Source organism: Leptosomus discolor, chromosome 3 (assembly GCF_034619465.1).
Source record: "Leptosomus discolor isolate bLepDis1 chromosome 3, bLepDis1.hap2, whole genome shotgun sequence".
Lineage (NCBI taxonomy): Eukaryota > Metazoa > Chordata > Aves > Leptosomiformes > Leptosomidae > Leptosomus > Leptosomus discolor.
Genome location: NC_141393.1, coordinates 33,665,857 through 33,682,533, shown reverse-complemented (window position 1 = coordinate 33,682,533; position 16,677 = coordinate 33,665,857). Strand labels below are relative to the sequence as shown.

The 16,677-nt window shown below is 40.9% G+C and overlaps 1 protein-coding gene across 1 annotated transcript; it reads left to right on the top strand.

Annotated features, from left to right (window-relative positions):
• The first annotated feature begins 1,240 nt into the window (after positions 1–1,240).
• Positions 1,241–2,656, top strand: GJD2 (gap junction protein delta 2). The gene is made up of 2 exons (XM_086462901.1): positions 1,241–1,311; positions 1,813–2,656. The coding sequence occupies exons 1-2, from the start codon at positions 1,241–1,243 to the stop codon at positions 2,654–2,656; spliced, it is 915 nt and encodes a 304-aa protein (XP_086319027.1).
• Positions 2,657–16,677: the final 14,021 nt, after the last annotated feature.

The window sequence follows — 16,677 nt, the reverse complement described above, 5'->3', positions numbered from 1 at the left end:
CTAGAGTCTTTCTTACTTTGCTTTTTAATGAGCTTAGTTGAGCAGAAAGAACAGCAGGTATGAAGCTATACTTGATCTTTATGGAAATATACAGAATACATTTTATGCTTCTTCACCAGAGAATAGTCAATTCCAATTGGTGCCGATGCTTTGTATGGAATTGTTGGGTGGTGTCTCAGGTCCAGTCTAAGGGTTTCTGTAAAATAAAACCACAATATAGTAGTTTATGGGAATAAAATATGTGGACTGATTATAATGCAGGGATTGATTTGAGATACTTTATTCTTGTGCTGTTTAGAGACACTTTGTGTGAAGGTTTGGTGTCTTTCCTAGCATGAATCCAGTCTCAGTCTCAGAATACCCTGCAATGGCTATATATACCTTTCACTTCTCCGTAGTGGTTCTTATATCTGTAATCAGGGGAGAATAAAGATGCAATTTTAAGACCAGTATCTTCCAAGGGTAAGCAGTTCTAACAGGTAAGGTTACTGCTGTATGACACCACTGTTTTGTGAGTGACAGAAAACAGAGTCGCTCTCCGGGAGCGAAGCAAAGCCCAGAGCAGCCCCTGGGAATCTCGCCGGCAGCCAGGCGTTCGGGGCCGGAGCGGCCACGGTGTCACGGTCACTCCCTGGAGCAGCTTTTCCAGCCAGCAGCCGAGGGGCAGCGCCTCTGCCGAGGAGGGAGGGGGCTGGGGGCAGCCGGTGGCCGGCCGGGGTACGCTCGGTTGCAGGACGAGCCTCGTGCCGGCTGGGGCAGCTCTTCCTCCGCACTCTCTCCTCCTCCTCCCTGATTTATTTCCTTTATTTATTTATATTCACAGGAATAATAAAAATGAGAAAATCCGAGCGCTGCTTTTGGCTGCTCTCCACCAACCTGTCAGTGACGCAAGCGGAGACTACTTAAAGGCAGATTAGAGGCAGCAAGACATTAAAAGCCAACCTTCCTCCCTCCGTGCCGCGGGTCCGCCGCGCCGGGAGCCGAGCGGGCCGGGCCGGTGGCGGCCACCGAGGGGCCCCAGCCCAGCCCAGTCCGAGTCCTCGGCGGGGCTGCCGCCTCCAGCCGCCTTCCCGCCAGCGGATTGCAGGCAGCAGAGGCGGGGGTTTGCTCTTTTGTTTGTTTTTCCTCCCCCTGCAGAAAAAAAAAAAAAAAAAAAAGGGGGCGGGGGGGGGAGGAGAGGAAGGAAGAAGTGAAGAGATCCCCGCCGCTTGCCAAAGTCTTTGTCTCCGGATGAACAGCGATGGGGGAATGGACTATTCTAGAGAGGCTACTGGAAGCTGCCGTGCAGCAGCACTCTACTATGATAGGGAGGTAAGGGCTGCATGGCCGCTGCGGGGGGCGCGGGGGGTGCCCGCTGCCCCAGCGAGCGCACGCCGGGTGCCGGCCGTGCGGGGCACCCTTCGCGCGGGGCGCTGGCGGTGCGTGCGCTGGGTGCGGGTGTGTGCGTGCCGCCGTCCTTGTCCCCGGGAGCCACGGGGCAGCGGGCGGTCATCGGGGAGACCCCGCCGCCACCGGGGTACCGCGGCCGGAGCAGCCCCCCGCCGCTCCCTCCCGTGCTGTCGGGGGCCCCAACGGCCCGTGCGCTCGCTTTTCCTCCGAAGGGAGGCCGGGGCCGGGGGCAGCGCCGAGCGCCGCCCGAGCTTTCGGACGGCGGCGGGTTCGCAGGGCCGCGCCGAGGCGATGCCGCGCAGGCTGCGCGCCTCCTGCGCGGGAGCGGGGCGGCGGGCGGGGGCGCAGCCGCCGGGGCCGGGGCCCGGTCAGCACTGGACAGCTCCCGGCGGCGGCGCGCACTGACGGGCTTCTCTGTTCCAGGATCCTGCTGACCGTGGTGGTGATCTTCAGGATCCTCATTGTGGCCATTGTAGGGGAGACGGTGTACGATGACGAGCAGACGATGTTTGTCTGTAACACGCTGCAGCCAGGCTGCAATCAGGCTTGTTACGACCAGGCTTTCCCTATTTCTCATATAAGGTACTGGGTCTTCCAGATCATCATGGTGTGCACGCCCAGCCTTTGCTTCATAACGTACTCCGTTCATCAGTCTGCTAAGCAGAGGGAACGGAGGTACTCCACTGTCTTCCTCACCTTGGAGAGGGACCAGGATTCAATGAAGCGTGAGGACAGTAAGAAAATCAAGAACACGATTGTCAATGGGGTGCTGCAAAACACTGAGAACTCCACCAAAGAGGCAGAACCAGACTGCTTAGAAGTGAAGGAAATCCCCAATCCTGCTATCAGAACTACAAAGTCAAAGATGAGGAGGCAAGAAGGCATTTCTCGATTTTATATCATCCAAGTGGTCTTTCGAAATGCCCTAGAGATTGGATTCTTAGTAGGACAGTATTTTCTGTATGGATTCAATGTCCCTTCCATGTACGAATGTGACAGATACCCTTGCATTAAAGAAGTAGAGTGCTATGTCTCTAGACCCACTGAGAAGACTGTGTTCTTGGTATTCATGTTTGCTGTCAGTGGGATTTGTGTGGTGCTCAATTTGGCAGAACTGAACCACTTGGGCTGGAGAAAGATCAAAATGGCAGTGAGAGGAGTACAGGCGAAAAGGAAATCCATATACGAAATCAGAAATAAGGACCTGCCAAGAATGAGCATGCCTAACTTTGGCAGAACTCAGTCAAGTGACTCAGCTTATGTGTGAGGCTGTGACAGAACTGAAACACTGTGCCAGGTGGAACAGACCCAGATACCATTAGGGAAAGGTACATTGCTTAGGCAAGCATTTTATCAAACCACCAAGAAAGCCATTAAGGTATTGGATCTGCACTTACTGAACTAGCTGCAAAATGCAGTGCTATGTAAAGGACTGAAAAACCAGCTATAAAACCATGCTTGATCTAGCCTTACAGCACAGCTACTATTATTCTTACTTTTCTTTCTAATGATTGGGTGTTATCTGTCGGTGGAGCGGCTTTTTGGTCGTCATTAGGATAAGTTTACTGTTTGGACTCTCTGACTAATTGTTGTAAACGTGTAGAATGTTCATATTAAAAATCTGCAAGGATTCTCTATATGGGGCGGGATGGGGTGGGGTAAACTGTTGCAGTGTGCAGATATAAGCATGTTTTAAAAGGAGGGTAATTGCACTGTAAGGAACCTGACCACAGCTCAATCAGGATAACTGCGTTCACCTCTCTCACAGATGTCTTATATTATTTTGCTTGTCCAAATCTCAGAGTTAATTCCTGGTGTGTATTACTAGCTATTTTCTATCATAGTTTGTGCATCAGTTAGTTATGTTAATAAATACTGAATATAATTTTGCCATTTTTTTGTTTGCCTGACCACACACACACACACACACACACCAGAAACCTTAACCATCTTACATTAGTTGTGATCTCCAAAATATATCAGTACATTTCAGTTCATTCCCTACTATGTGCATGGATAAGATGGAATTGGTTCATGCCAGCCAAGTTATGTATTTACCTACAGTCACCTATGATGACACACATACCAAAGGAACAGAGTTCATTGCTTTTAACTGTGAATATATCACCTTCTCTCTGCTCTTATTTATATAAGTGCCATACTTGAAACATCTAACTCTGTACTTAGTCAAAAGGTTGTCTTGGGATACCAGCTGGAATAAAGTGATTTTATACTCTCCTTTGTTTATTTTATGCTATTTGTTTAGTCATTGCAATGGTGTAAAAAGCAGCTAAAATCTCTATTGATAAATAAAGTACTTGCCTTTTTTTTTTTGTAAGCCAGAGAGATTTGTTCTTCTTTATTCTCGTAGAAACGTACAGGGTCAAAATAATTGACTTACAACAGTCATTCTTCAGCATTTAAAGTGTCTTGTTGATATGCTAAAAACTAAGTGACAAAACCTGGGAAATCAGGACTATTCATTATGTCTGTTTTCCTCCTTAAGCAACCTTTCTCTGTTTTTAAAGCCTGATCCAAAGCCCACTGACACCAACAGCCTTCTTTTTGCTGACACTAAGGGCAACACAGTTGGCCGCCAAGGTCACTCTGGGAATAGCCAGAATACATTTACCTATAAATGAAACAAGTGAAGCTTTTCATCAGGGAATCCAAATAGTAACCTCAGCTTTTCTGCCTTACAGCTGGTTCAAGAAATACAACGTTCATGTCCCATCAACTTACTGGTAAGCCACTGGGGCAGTCACAAATAAATCTCTGTTAACAGCCACCTTTATAATACAGGATACTAAGCTTTACTTAAGGAGCTTTTTTTATTCCCACTGAATTCAACAGAAAATATCCCACTGGCAACAGTAGGAGTTGGATCAGGACTAAAACCCATACAAGTGCATTTCTAACTAAACAATATTTGCCCTTTAAAGAAAAGGGCAAGAATGGTGCTGTAAAATTTGGGGATACTCTATAACATAAGAAGGAGACAGGTGCTCGAAGTCACAAACGGCCTTTAGATTGTAATTTATTTTAAACCTGAAAATGGATTTTGTTGAACTTTGGCTTGGAGATAATGCATATAAATCTTTTCCTCTTGGCTTACAGTAAATACCTTAATGTTCCATTCTTGTGGTTTGCCAGCATTGTCACTTAAAAAAATGTCGATTAATTCTTAGACAGTCTATTCAATATCACTTTCATCTGTGGTCTTATTTTCTTCCACTGTGAATCATAAAAGGGCTTTGAGATGTGTCATGTTTTTAAAGATTTTTAAAATATTTTTCCTTGTGTATAAAATGAACAGGTTTTCCAATTTGATTATAGAAACCTATAAAGACGGATTTCTCAAATGACTCTGCAAAATAAATGCACACTGATATTGCTAGTTGACTGCATGCTCACTGGAAAACTGCATGTTATTTTTAGAAGGACAACATGGCAGCTAAAATCTCCATCTGCAATATAACAAGCTTCTGAAGATTATTATTTGACACACAAATCCAAGTCTGAGTTTCATTTTGCAGAGTCCTGGGATGGTTTTCAAAATCTCCTTTTGACTAGATATTGAAAGGAAAAATATTGTTTGACAGTCATAAGCATTGCTTTAATGTTGAAGAAATGGGAGATTGTGTGCAAAGGGCTTGATCCAGTGCCAATTAAAGTTGGAGGAAAAAACCTCATACTGAATTCCCTGGGCTTTGGTTCAGGTTCAGCATAATTTCCTGTTAGGCAGAAGCCCTAATGCAAGTTATTTCCAGTGGCTGCGTAGCAGTGTTCAGTCAAACTCTAGAGAAGGTGCATGAAAGCTGTAAGGTTTTAATACCTTAAAATTCTTTACATAAGACCAAGAAAGTACCTGTTTGTGATAGTCAATGCCACTGACTCAGTTCACTCCATTATTTTTATGCAGTCACACACTTAGTACTCCAGTAAGTTGGGATTCTTCAGAATTTTCCTAAGACAAATATATCAGGAAATGCAAATGTTAATTTATGCAACAGGATCAGTGATAAAGTAGGCAAAGTCTCATATTTTGATCAACAGAAATGCCATCCTCCATATTTACACTAAATAGAATATGGCTTTTCATATTTCAAAAGAGAAATGAAATAGTGTCAAGAGATCAGTTGTTCAAATTTTCCTTTTCAATTGTTATTTTTAATTTCTTACCAACTACTTATTTGTCATGGACAAGAGAAATGTTGCGAACACTTTTTCTGTTAGGGTGTCATGTAAAAGTCATGATTAATGCTAATAGACTGTTTACCTGAAAGCTGACTATTCATTCACAGAATGAATGGGTTGCTTTTTTTTTTAAATTGACACAGCAATAGAAAAGTGTGTTAACTGAACAGAAGTGAGTGAAGATGAAGCTGAAGGGCACATTACTGGCCGCTTAGGTCTTGCTCCTGCCTCAGTGAAATAAATTTGTTTTGCCACTGACATCTATAAAAGAATCAGACATTAAATATGAAAATTGAGGTAATGTTTGTTTTATCTGTTGTATACCCTGTTTTGTACTGGTGGACAATATTGTAGATCATCATACCTGCAAACATAAAGAATATGTCCACTAAGCTCTTATGGAAAACTGCAACAGAATTTAATACGTTATTAGTACTGTGAAATTTTAAAAATTACATAAAATAATGACATTATTTCATTTTTACAGAGGCTTGATCTTGTGCTTCTTGAACCCCTGTGAATTTCAAAAATTATTTACATAGGGGTCTTGAACCATTTCACTAGGTATGTATAAATTGCAATGAGAATTTGTAAATGTTTTTTAAAAAATATATATTTTTTTTAATAGTGAAAACTAGCTACATTTTTACATGGGGAAGCTGAATTCACTGTTCCCGTGAATAGTTTGGTTTTAGAGGCCATTGACTTTGAAGAAATATAAGGGTTTTCATCTTTATTAAGGAAAATCTGAAGAACAAAGAGATCAAGTGAGATGAATGAATCACAGAAGTGATGAGATGGATTTTAGTTCGTTTTATGTTAGAGGAGTCAGAAACACTCAGAAACTCCAAAGCAGGCTCAGTGCTTGTCCTGTTTGATATCTAATAGGGTAGGACATAGCTGCTGTTATGTAGAACCGTAGGGAAAGATGTACATGGAATGTTAAGACTAAATTTGAGGAAGGATTCTTTTCATCTGCATTGAAAAGAATACAGTTCTTGTAGGGCAAGAGGATGGAACAGGCAGACATTGTCCCTGCATCCTTCTGGCTTTATTTTGTTTGAATGTTCTGCCCTACTCCTTCAGTGAAATAGGTTCAAGGCTTTTGTTTGGTGTATAAGTATAGAGATGGGAATAAAAAATGGAGATATATGAGAAGAAAAACAGGCATAAGTTTTCCTCATTTAGGGTCTGGTCTTGTTCTTCATGAATCCAATGTTGAGACTTTGTTTTCTGTGGGACAAAGTCAATTCCCAGTGTGGGGGAAAACTCAGTTCCATTGTTTCATGAGATTAACAGGAGAGATTACACTATTTCTGTATTGCAGACCCATTCCTGGACATTTTGAGATACTTTTCCCAGAAATTCTATTTTATTGTAAGCCTTCAGAAAACATACTAAGTTAGTATTGGCTGCTAATACCAGATTCTAAACCCCACCGTTCTCTCAATGAAATTCTGATAATATTGCTGTGAAAAAAAATTGCACTAGGAAGTGCTTCATAGTATGTCTATTACAATGTACTAAAGAAGTCAATCAGGGGTCAGTAGCCCATGAAGTAAGTGCAGATACGGAGAATTCCATAGCACTGCATTAATAATAAACCATACATATACGTGTGTGTATATATCTATATATAGTGCTAAATAAATGCAAGATTGCTAAAATTATTTTGCCTAAATTGTATTACTGTGTTGCAGATTGAATTTCAGAGAGGGAAACAGAAGTCACACACCCAGAGACAGTTAAAAACTGTGCAAGTAATGCAGAGGCATGTATTCTTACCATTATGTGCAGTGACCTGACTGGATATCTAACATGTGAAAAACACCAACAATCACCCTTTTCCTTCAAAATTCTGGGGATACAGGCTATACTAATTGCTTTAGCAAATTTAACTGAGCAGCTGTGTATCTAAGTTATAGCTAAAAAGAAGCTTGCCTTCATTGCATTAAAATCTATCTGCTTTTTTGTAGTGGTGACTGAAATACAGGATGAATCAGATCTCTGGCTTGCGGAAACCCATATAGGACTCTCTGATGTCCCCTCAAAGTGAGAATCTGTCCTGTATTCAACAGAATGTGAAAGTAAGGTAATTTTCTACTAATCTACCTCTTTTTTTGTATGTGGTGTGGCTAGAAAAGATGGAGAAAGGTTACCAGTACTTGGAGAATAATTAGTACATCCTAAAACGATTAAGCAATTCTGGACATTTAGTTTTTTTCACTGAAAACAGCATTTGCTGCATATGATTTCTCTAGAAACATATTTCATGGTACATAATTAAATGCAACTTTCATTTCTGAAATATTTTATGAAGTTTCTGATGGAATTATGATCAATACTTTTTTTTTTTTTTCCCAGGGAAAGGTTAAAAGACTGCTGGTTGAAATTGACTCAGTCTCTATTGTAAAAAAGTGTTATGAATAGTTAATCCCATATTTAAAATCTGCTGACAAAATATTGTTTTTGGAGGAGCGCTAAAATAAATAATTTTTTGTACTGGTAAAGCAGTGTTGCCTCTGGAAGAGATGGTTTCCTTTTCAAAGACTATCTTTATTTGTCAAATCCACAAGGGTTTTTTTTTTTAATATTAACATTGAGCAGGGATTTTATAACATATTAAACTTACAGGTTGTGAGGAGGTAAGATTAAGGAAGCACATAAAACAGCAACATTGGGAAAAAAAGTAAGGATTTGTAGGTATTAAGGAAAAACAGGTGGGCTATGGACTGACTTTAATTATTATGCAGTTTAGGGATAAAAACATGTTCCGAACACAATCATGAGCAAATATACAAGATTCCTTACATTATCTCTTACGCAAACAAAACAGTTCCAGAAATTATTTACGAATATTTTCCAGCTTTTCTCTGAGGAATCTAAATGGTACTTGTGATTACACTGTCCAAAACCATTATGAATGCTGATGTCCTTAGCTTCACCCCTAGCTTTAATGAATTTAACATATCTAGAGGTTTTTTTTTGAAATGGACTGCATTCTTCACCACTGGTCTGCGACAAAACCTGTTCTGCCATCAGAAAATTTCCCATCGGAAAACAGACGGTACTTGACGTGGATATCTAGCAGACCCAGATGGAGTGATCAGACTTAAAGCTTCACATTAAAGGGTGACTTGTGATGAACATGCGTTATGAATGGAGCTACTGCATGGTCAGAAGAACTGAAATATAAAGGGACTTTCACATTTGCACTGCATGTGATGTACTAGAGGTTCAGGTGTTTTGAAGAAAGATAACGTCTGTAGGAATTTCTTTACCTTTTCCTTTGAAAACAGGAAACAAAACCTACTCTAGCGATGTCCTCTGTGTAAGAATGTGTATAATTCTATATATGTACAACTTCTCAGAGGGAACACTCCACATCTGACATTGTTAAATACCCACAAGCAAGTGTACTTGAGCAATATTTAGTTTACATATGTAGAAAAATAATGCATTCAATTTTTTACCAACATTTTTTCACATGTAAGTGGGAATATGATTTGTAAAAGCAAGGAAATAGTTTGTTGTGTCTGCTATACATTTGTACTAATTTCCCCAAAGTGAAACACTTCATATTTCTATCTCATGAAACTATTGAGGTTTATAAAATGGGTGGAAACATGTTTCTGAAAAAAAAAAATTAGGACATTTTTACATTCATTTCGCAGCTTCTTAGGTTTTTTTTTTTTATTTTATTTTTTTTTTTCTGTGGTGCAAATTTTCGTAATGTATTCCTCAATGTAATATTCTGGTTATTATTTGGACTGTGTTGCCAGAGATGTGCAATTTTTCTGTTTTTCTTTGTTAATTATCATAATTAACCTAGATTCTGCACATATTTCAAGGTATTGTAATTCTTAAAGAGTGTCAGCAAATACAGTTCGTTTTTTTTTTTTTTGCTATGTTTGCATGAGACAAACTGTTACCTATCATTGGAACTGTGGGTTTTGGGTAAAAAAAACCCCAACAAACCAGAAGGTTTTTATTTATCACTTTAATTATTACTCCATTTTAAGAAACTATGTCTCATGCATTTATTCATGTAATTCATATGTAAGTGGAGACTGAAGATTTTCTCTGCGTTTAGGTATATGGTGTGCACCTCAGATTTTGCCTTACTTTTAGACCAGTATGACCACAGCATGTGAGCAACCAAAAGAATCACAATGCTTAGTGGGACACACCAAAAAAAGAAGTGAATTTTAGAGTGATATTGATCTTATAAATAACACATACTAAATGAAACCAGTCTTTATGGTTTAATCACACAAAAAGGCATAGATATCATTGCATATTACCTGCAGTCTTATTAACAAAAAGGTAGCATTAGTTACTGAGAGATTTTTGGTTTTAAGTCATTAATTTTTAAATTTCTCAAATAGTTGTTTAAAAGTCTTTAATATGATGCAAAGATTGGAATGTACTGTGAAACTGGCCCATCTTCTTAAGTTATTGAAGCATAAATGATAAATACATCTCTGTGGATAAAAGACTGCTTTGCTTGTATTCTTGTACTCTTCAACTTTGTCTAGCTGGCAGTTGAGAGAGAAAGGGCTTTAATTGCACAATGTTTATTAGACTGCAGTAAGAGCACAGACAGATAAAATATTTCTAGTATGATTTTTGAATTTGGCAGCATGACTTCTATTAACATTAATGGAGGTTGTATAGCTGAATCTCAGTGTATGAAGTAAAAAATATTCATTCCTGCTGTGTGCTCAACAACTTGACCTTTCTACTGTAAATTAATACAATATTTTGAATTCACTTTAAACTAATTAAACTTTGAGGCCCTCCTGTACTCTTTCATGAAAACACATATCAGGGAGAAACTAGCTTGTCAGCTTGAGCATATGGTTACCTAAATTATCCTATTTTATTGAAAAGGTGTTAAATTTGATGCATTGAAACTGTCACACCATTGGAATAGAGCTTACATTTTGCAGTATTACAGGGTTTATAGCGGTACACTGTGCCAAAGAGCTATGCAGCATTGGATATTTGATTCCTCTCAGTACTGAAAGCCTATGAATTCCTTCCCCATTTGTTTCAATGACCTTCTTCTTTCAATAAAAGAGAAGAAAAGGAATCATGCCAATAGCACAGTCAGGAGGTCTGGCTCTGATAAGGTCCCTGACCATGCAGTCTCCTTAGCAAATGTGTGAGCTCCTAAAACAAAAATATAACAATGGAACAGTGTTTAGACTGCCAGACCTAGTCAAACAGGACTTCTGCTCAGAAACTTCCCCTGCTACTCTGCTATAAAACTATGAATGATACTATAGGGCTGTGACAGCTACTGTAAGGCTGCTGCACTCCTGTGTGCAAATATTTAAATGTAATTAGCACCTGAGTGGCCACTGATCGAGCGCCTGTCTTGAAGATACTGTATGGCTCGCATACCTGTTAAAAGGAGCTAAACCCCCTAACTTTTATTTGGCTAGCACCACTCCATGCAACTACCCATCACCCATCTCATTCAAGTGTCCTGGTTTGGCTGGGACAGCACCACAGCCCAGCCATGCCAGCCAGGCTGTGAGCAGTTTCCAGTCAGCCAGGGCAGCTGACCTGAGTTAGCTACAGGGGTAGCCCATCCCATCATGTCATGGTCATTATAAAGGGGGAAGGCTTGCTGAGGAGAGGGAGATCCTGCTGTGGTTCTCTCTGAGGTTCTCTCTGCTCCTTCTCTGGCTTCTCCTGAGGACTGTTCTCCAGTAGATTGTGACAGCATCATATTCTTTTGGCTAAGTATATTTCTGTTTATATTGGTGGTATTTTCATTAAATCTGTTGCACTTCTACCTATGGGTCTACTCTCCTTTTTCCTGATTCTCCTCCCTGGCTGGTGAGGGGTCATTGGTTGATAGAGCAACTGTTACAGTTTAGCCCCAAGTACAGGCTAAACATAGACATCAAGCAAATGTACTTTCTCAAAGTTTATCCTAGGACAGTGGATCATATTCTTTCAGGAACTAAAACCCACAAAACTCACTCCTGTCTGTTCAGCAGCATAAGCAAAACCACAGGAGAGAGATGACAGGAAGATCTGGCTTTGCCGGTTTTCTTCTGCTAAGGAGACGTGGGGAAGGAAAGCTGTGATTACTGCTTGTCCTTGCCTTCACCCCTGTCCTCGCTTCTCAGAGGCGGCTGTCACCTCACATATGTGGCTGTTCCTGGGGCCTAGCAGCTGTGGTGAGCTCTGTGGTTGTACCTGCTGTTCTGTCCTGCCTGCTGGTGCCTTTGTAGGGACTGTGATGGGCCCAACAACTCAAAGACTGTGGCAGTTGGTAGTTTTTGTTTGTCCAGAGATGGCTTCATTGTTCTTCAGCAAGCCATCAAGAATTATCTTGTGCAAGACAGCTGCCTGTAATATCATGCCCAAGGCAACTCTTGATAATTCATGCATTCAATCCATAGTGCAAAAAATCTTTAATAAACATGAGAGTTGTTTTTTGAAATTAAGGCTGTAATTTCTCAGTTGCTAAGAGATATACACAACAAAATTCTTTGTTGTATCATTCATCTGGAAATGCTGACTCATTACAGAATTAATGCATATCTCAAGTTAAACTATACCTAAGAAAGTGTGAGGGTACTTCTGTAAATGCAAATTAGAAATCCTTAGACTCATCTGAAAAAGAACATAGTATCACATGCAAATTAGAGTGGAGTAAGAAAAAGGACAACATTTTCTAAAATGTTCCCTTTTATTTTAAAGTAAAACACTACCCATAAAAAAAAATCTTTCTTTACTTCTGATGAGTGTAATGTACAATTGACCCCTTGCTCGTTTTTTTTTTTTTAATTACTTTTTTAACACCTTCTTGTGCTCAGCATACTTGGAGCTCCAGGATAATTCAACACTGAAGATGAACATACATAAATATCCTTAAGTGAAAAAAAGATAAAAAGTCTTCCAAATAAGAAATATGTAGTCGATTATGCTCTCTAGAAATACTTTGAACTTTTTTTAAAACAGACTTTATCAAGAATAATTTTAAACAAGTGTCAGGAGAGAATAACTTAGTCTTTAAAGAATTTGGAGAGTGAGCTAAGATAGTGACCAAAAACTATTTAACGTAATGTTAGGTGAATATATATTTTGCTGGATTTGACAGCCCTGAGAGGGGTGAGGCTGCCACAGTTCCATGCCACAGGTCCAGCTGCTAGTGAGACTGAATGTGTATTTCCAGTGCACACACATGTACATCACATGCACATCATATATATACATGGCTGGCCACAGAGATCAGACAGACACACCGAGCACTCTATGGACTTCATTCTGCTCCTGTCTCTGGCTGTGCAGGATGGAGGTGCGCTAGTGGAAATATATATATATATACACACATATACTTGGTCTGTCCAACAGCTGCCCCTGGATCCCATCTCCCCAGTTGCTGTCACCTGGACATATGAGCCCCTGAGGCTGCAGCCCCACTCTAGCTGCTGGTGCAGATCCTGCAATTGCACAGATACACACATGCATATGTACACACACCCAAAGCTGGCTGGGACTCCCCTGGTCCCAGTAGCCAGTGCCTCTATGGTTCTGTCCTTAGAGACACACACACTGGCAGGTCTTACCCCTAGAGACCTCCCAGACCCCATGGTCTCTCCAGCAGCAGACTAGGACTCCTTGGCCCCTCTGAGAGCCAGCTCCTGGTGTGATCTTGGCCTTAGAGACACACACCCACCTGCCTCCCAGCTCCTCAGCATTTCAGCCACTCCTCAGCTAGTCTGGCTTGATCTCCAGTTACACAGTCACTTGCACAGCCTCCAGTTGCTGACATCTGGACCTCTGAGCCCTTGTCACAGTCCTGTGTCTGACACTGGGTTTTATTCACCAGAGTCTCTCTAGTCACTGCCACCTGGGTACATGGACCCCCATCCCACGGTCTGACTCTAGTTGATTGCGCTTGGACCCCCATACAGATAGACTCAATAGAGAGTCCCTCATCCAGGAGAAAGTTGGAGAGGAATTTAAAAAAGAAGATAGGACAGATTGAACTGGTCAGGTGCAGGGTATGCCCAGGCAAGCATCCCAACCAGCAAACTGCACCCAGTTGGTCCCTTTGTCCCCTCTTTTCCCTGCACTTGTTCCTCCCCGAATTGTCTAGATCCCCACCTTTCTCCACCTTTGGTTTGTTCCCTAAACATCCCAGAATAAATCTTGAAATGCAGTTCCCCTGCACCCCATAACATGTCCCATATTCCTAGGCATCTCTTCCCGCCGCGACCTCAGTTGGGGCAAAACCATCAAAAGTTGTGTTAAGTTTAACTCATCTTGATGGGCCTAATACCCAGACTCTGGTGCTGAGGCTTTCCTGGGGGAGGGGCTTAGCCAGAGTAGCCCTTCTTTGGAGTCCTTCATTTAGCTTTCCTCCTTGCTTTTGTTCTCCTGTGCTTCTCTGGGCTTGTGGAGATGAGCCTTTTATCGGTGGGTGGATCCTGGAATGTGTGTGGCAGTAACTGGGCAGGGTATTGTCTAGGCCCTTCCCAGCTGCCATTATCTCTCTGTCCTCTTTTGTGGGTGTGCAGATGAGCTTTGACCACTTAAAAATCTTTTATCAGGTATGGAAGCGGCTTTTAGAAACTCTACTCTTCTTCTGTCAGAGCTTATAGTAGAAATGCTTGATAGGAAAAACTTCTAAAATTGCCTCAGCTGTATCTGTGTGAGATCCTGTAACATTCCAAACTGCTGAAGGAATTTTAACTAACATAGTAAGCTTTGTAAAGAAGCTGAGCTGTACAAATATGGAAGGTTTTTCCTTATTTTGCAAGGGTAGTAAATCACTTTTTGACATTTCTTTCCTCAACTAAGTGAAATTATTTCACAGTAAATTGAGTGAAAGTTAGTTTCATATTTGTTAAGGAATTCAGTCCTGACAAGTGTCCTGCAGAGAAAAGGGAGTGAGAGCCAGGGCCAGTGACTTCTTAAACCATCTCAGCTGGTTCTTTTGCAATAACTGCCAGCACCCTTAGATCCAGTTCTCAGTCAGCAGAGCAGCTTCTGTCCTTCAACGGCATGTACTAAATTGCTTTCCTGGATTGAGACATTAAGTTCTATGGACAAACCAACAGGAAGAATGCCATGGTTTCTGTAAAGGCAGCAGGGTTTCTGAGGGTTTAGGGTGATTTGCATCTAAAGTTTTCATCTTAAAGATGAGAAAAATATCACCCTTTTATCTATAGTGCAGTTTCCATGATTTTATTCTTATTAGCAACTGTTATTGAAGGTACGTAGTGAAAACTTAAAATCTGGAAAATTTTGATCATCTCTGATTTATACCATCTTAAAAACATGAAGGGATAGATAGGCCTGTCTTGTTGCTTTTGTTCTGATTTCATTCATTTTATTAATCTGGTTAGTTCAAATGATAGACTGTATCTCAGACCTTACTCTTGTAACTCAGTCCCTGTTTTTCAGCTCGATGGCTGTTGACAGGCACAGAAGAAAGTATTTCAGAGCATATAAAATGCCTCTCATAAATGTTCTCTTAGAATCCCAGCAATCGTCTGCTTGAATAATTTTGCGCTATTTTATTACAGATGGCAGGTCTAAGTTTACTGTGAAACAGACGGCAGCTCACTGCCTGCCCTCTTGCAAAGGCAGTGCAAGGAGTGCAGCATGCACGGAACAAATATGGGGCCATAAACATCTGAATGAAAAAGAATGGTCACAAATATTTGCAGTATGGGTTGTCCATTGTGGTCTGGACACCTTTCACCAGCATACAGAGTGAATAACTCCATGGAGATTTGTAGACTCAGTGCAGACTCACATGTTCATCGTGCAAGTGAGAACCACGTCTGGCACTGTCTTTACAACTAAGCAATACCATCAAAATGTAATTCAGATTAAATTTGTTCTATTGTGCAATTGTTACAGCTTTGTGTCAATATGAACTGTATGACACTTCAAATGAAAGTGACAGCTGTCTTTTTTATTCCGGTCACATTTTTGGTCAGCTCTCTAGTTCCCCATTGAACTCACATATGCATCAAAATTTTTATATATGTTGTGAAGACCTGAGGTTGTATTGACTCCCTCTATGTTTAGGCTGTCCTTTCAATTTTTACAAAAGTTAACATTATGAAAGATCCTGTTCATTGCACAGACATCTTAGGGCCTTCCCTTTCATGTGGACTGTTCTTCGATAGCTGCTTAGCCATGGGCTTCACTCAGGTGACTTTAAAGGATAATGACAGCAAGACTTGTTAAGAAAAATGAGTGGCTTGCTCAGCCCCATGGCACAGCAGAATATCTTGTTATCGTAGTGAGAGAAACCCTTTATTTAAGGGTTATTTTGTGCAACAACTCGTGTTGAATTTAGCAGTTATTATTATTTACAGTTACTCCACTGTCCTGACTGTACTGTGAAGAAATGTAGACATCTCTGTAAGCCATCTCCTTCTCCTACTCCTTGCTGTCACTCCCTCACTGTGAGGAGTATGTCCATGATGCAGTTGCACGGGATGCTGTTATGGGCCTGGTGGTGGTGTCAGGGAACTCACACAGTGCTGTTAATGTCTGCTGAGTGCCATCTCCTCCTGACGTTCAACAGCCTAGGTTTAAATGAACTCAGGTTTCATTATGCTCCACTGCAGGAAATTTAGGGACTGTATGCTCCGTGATCTGTGGGTTTTCCATGAACCCTTAGATTTTGGTGTCATAAAAGGGGAAATGGTGAAGCAAAGCCCTTTTTTTATGTTATTGATAGTCCATGATAAACCAAGAGGTCTCAACTGAAGTTTTATGGAAAATGCGTTGCATGTTACAACACAATGGAAAAAAAATAACAGGAAGCTCAAATGTGGATCTTCCTTTATCGTAGCAACTTCTAGTGGCTTCTGTACGGCTTATTCTTTTTATTTCCTTCCTTGAACACATGGGACTGTGGTTGCTTGGTTTTTTAAATACAGCATTTTTCTTGTATTATCTTTTGATATCTTATATACAAGTAGCAGTCTGTGGATGACAGGTGGGAAAAAATGGCAAAGATAACATACACAACATCAGTAAAATCATTGGCAGAGTAGAATAAAACTCATAGGAAAACTGAAAGCCTAGTAACCAACTTAA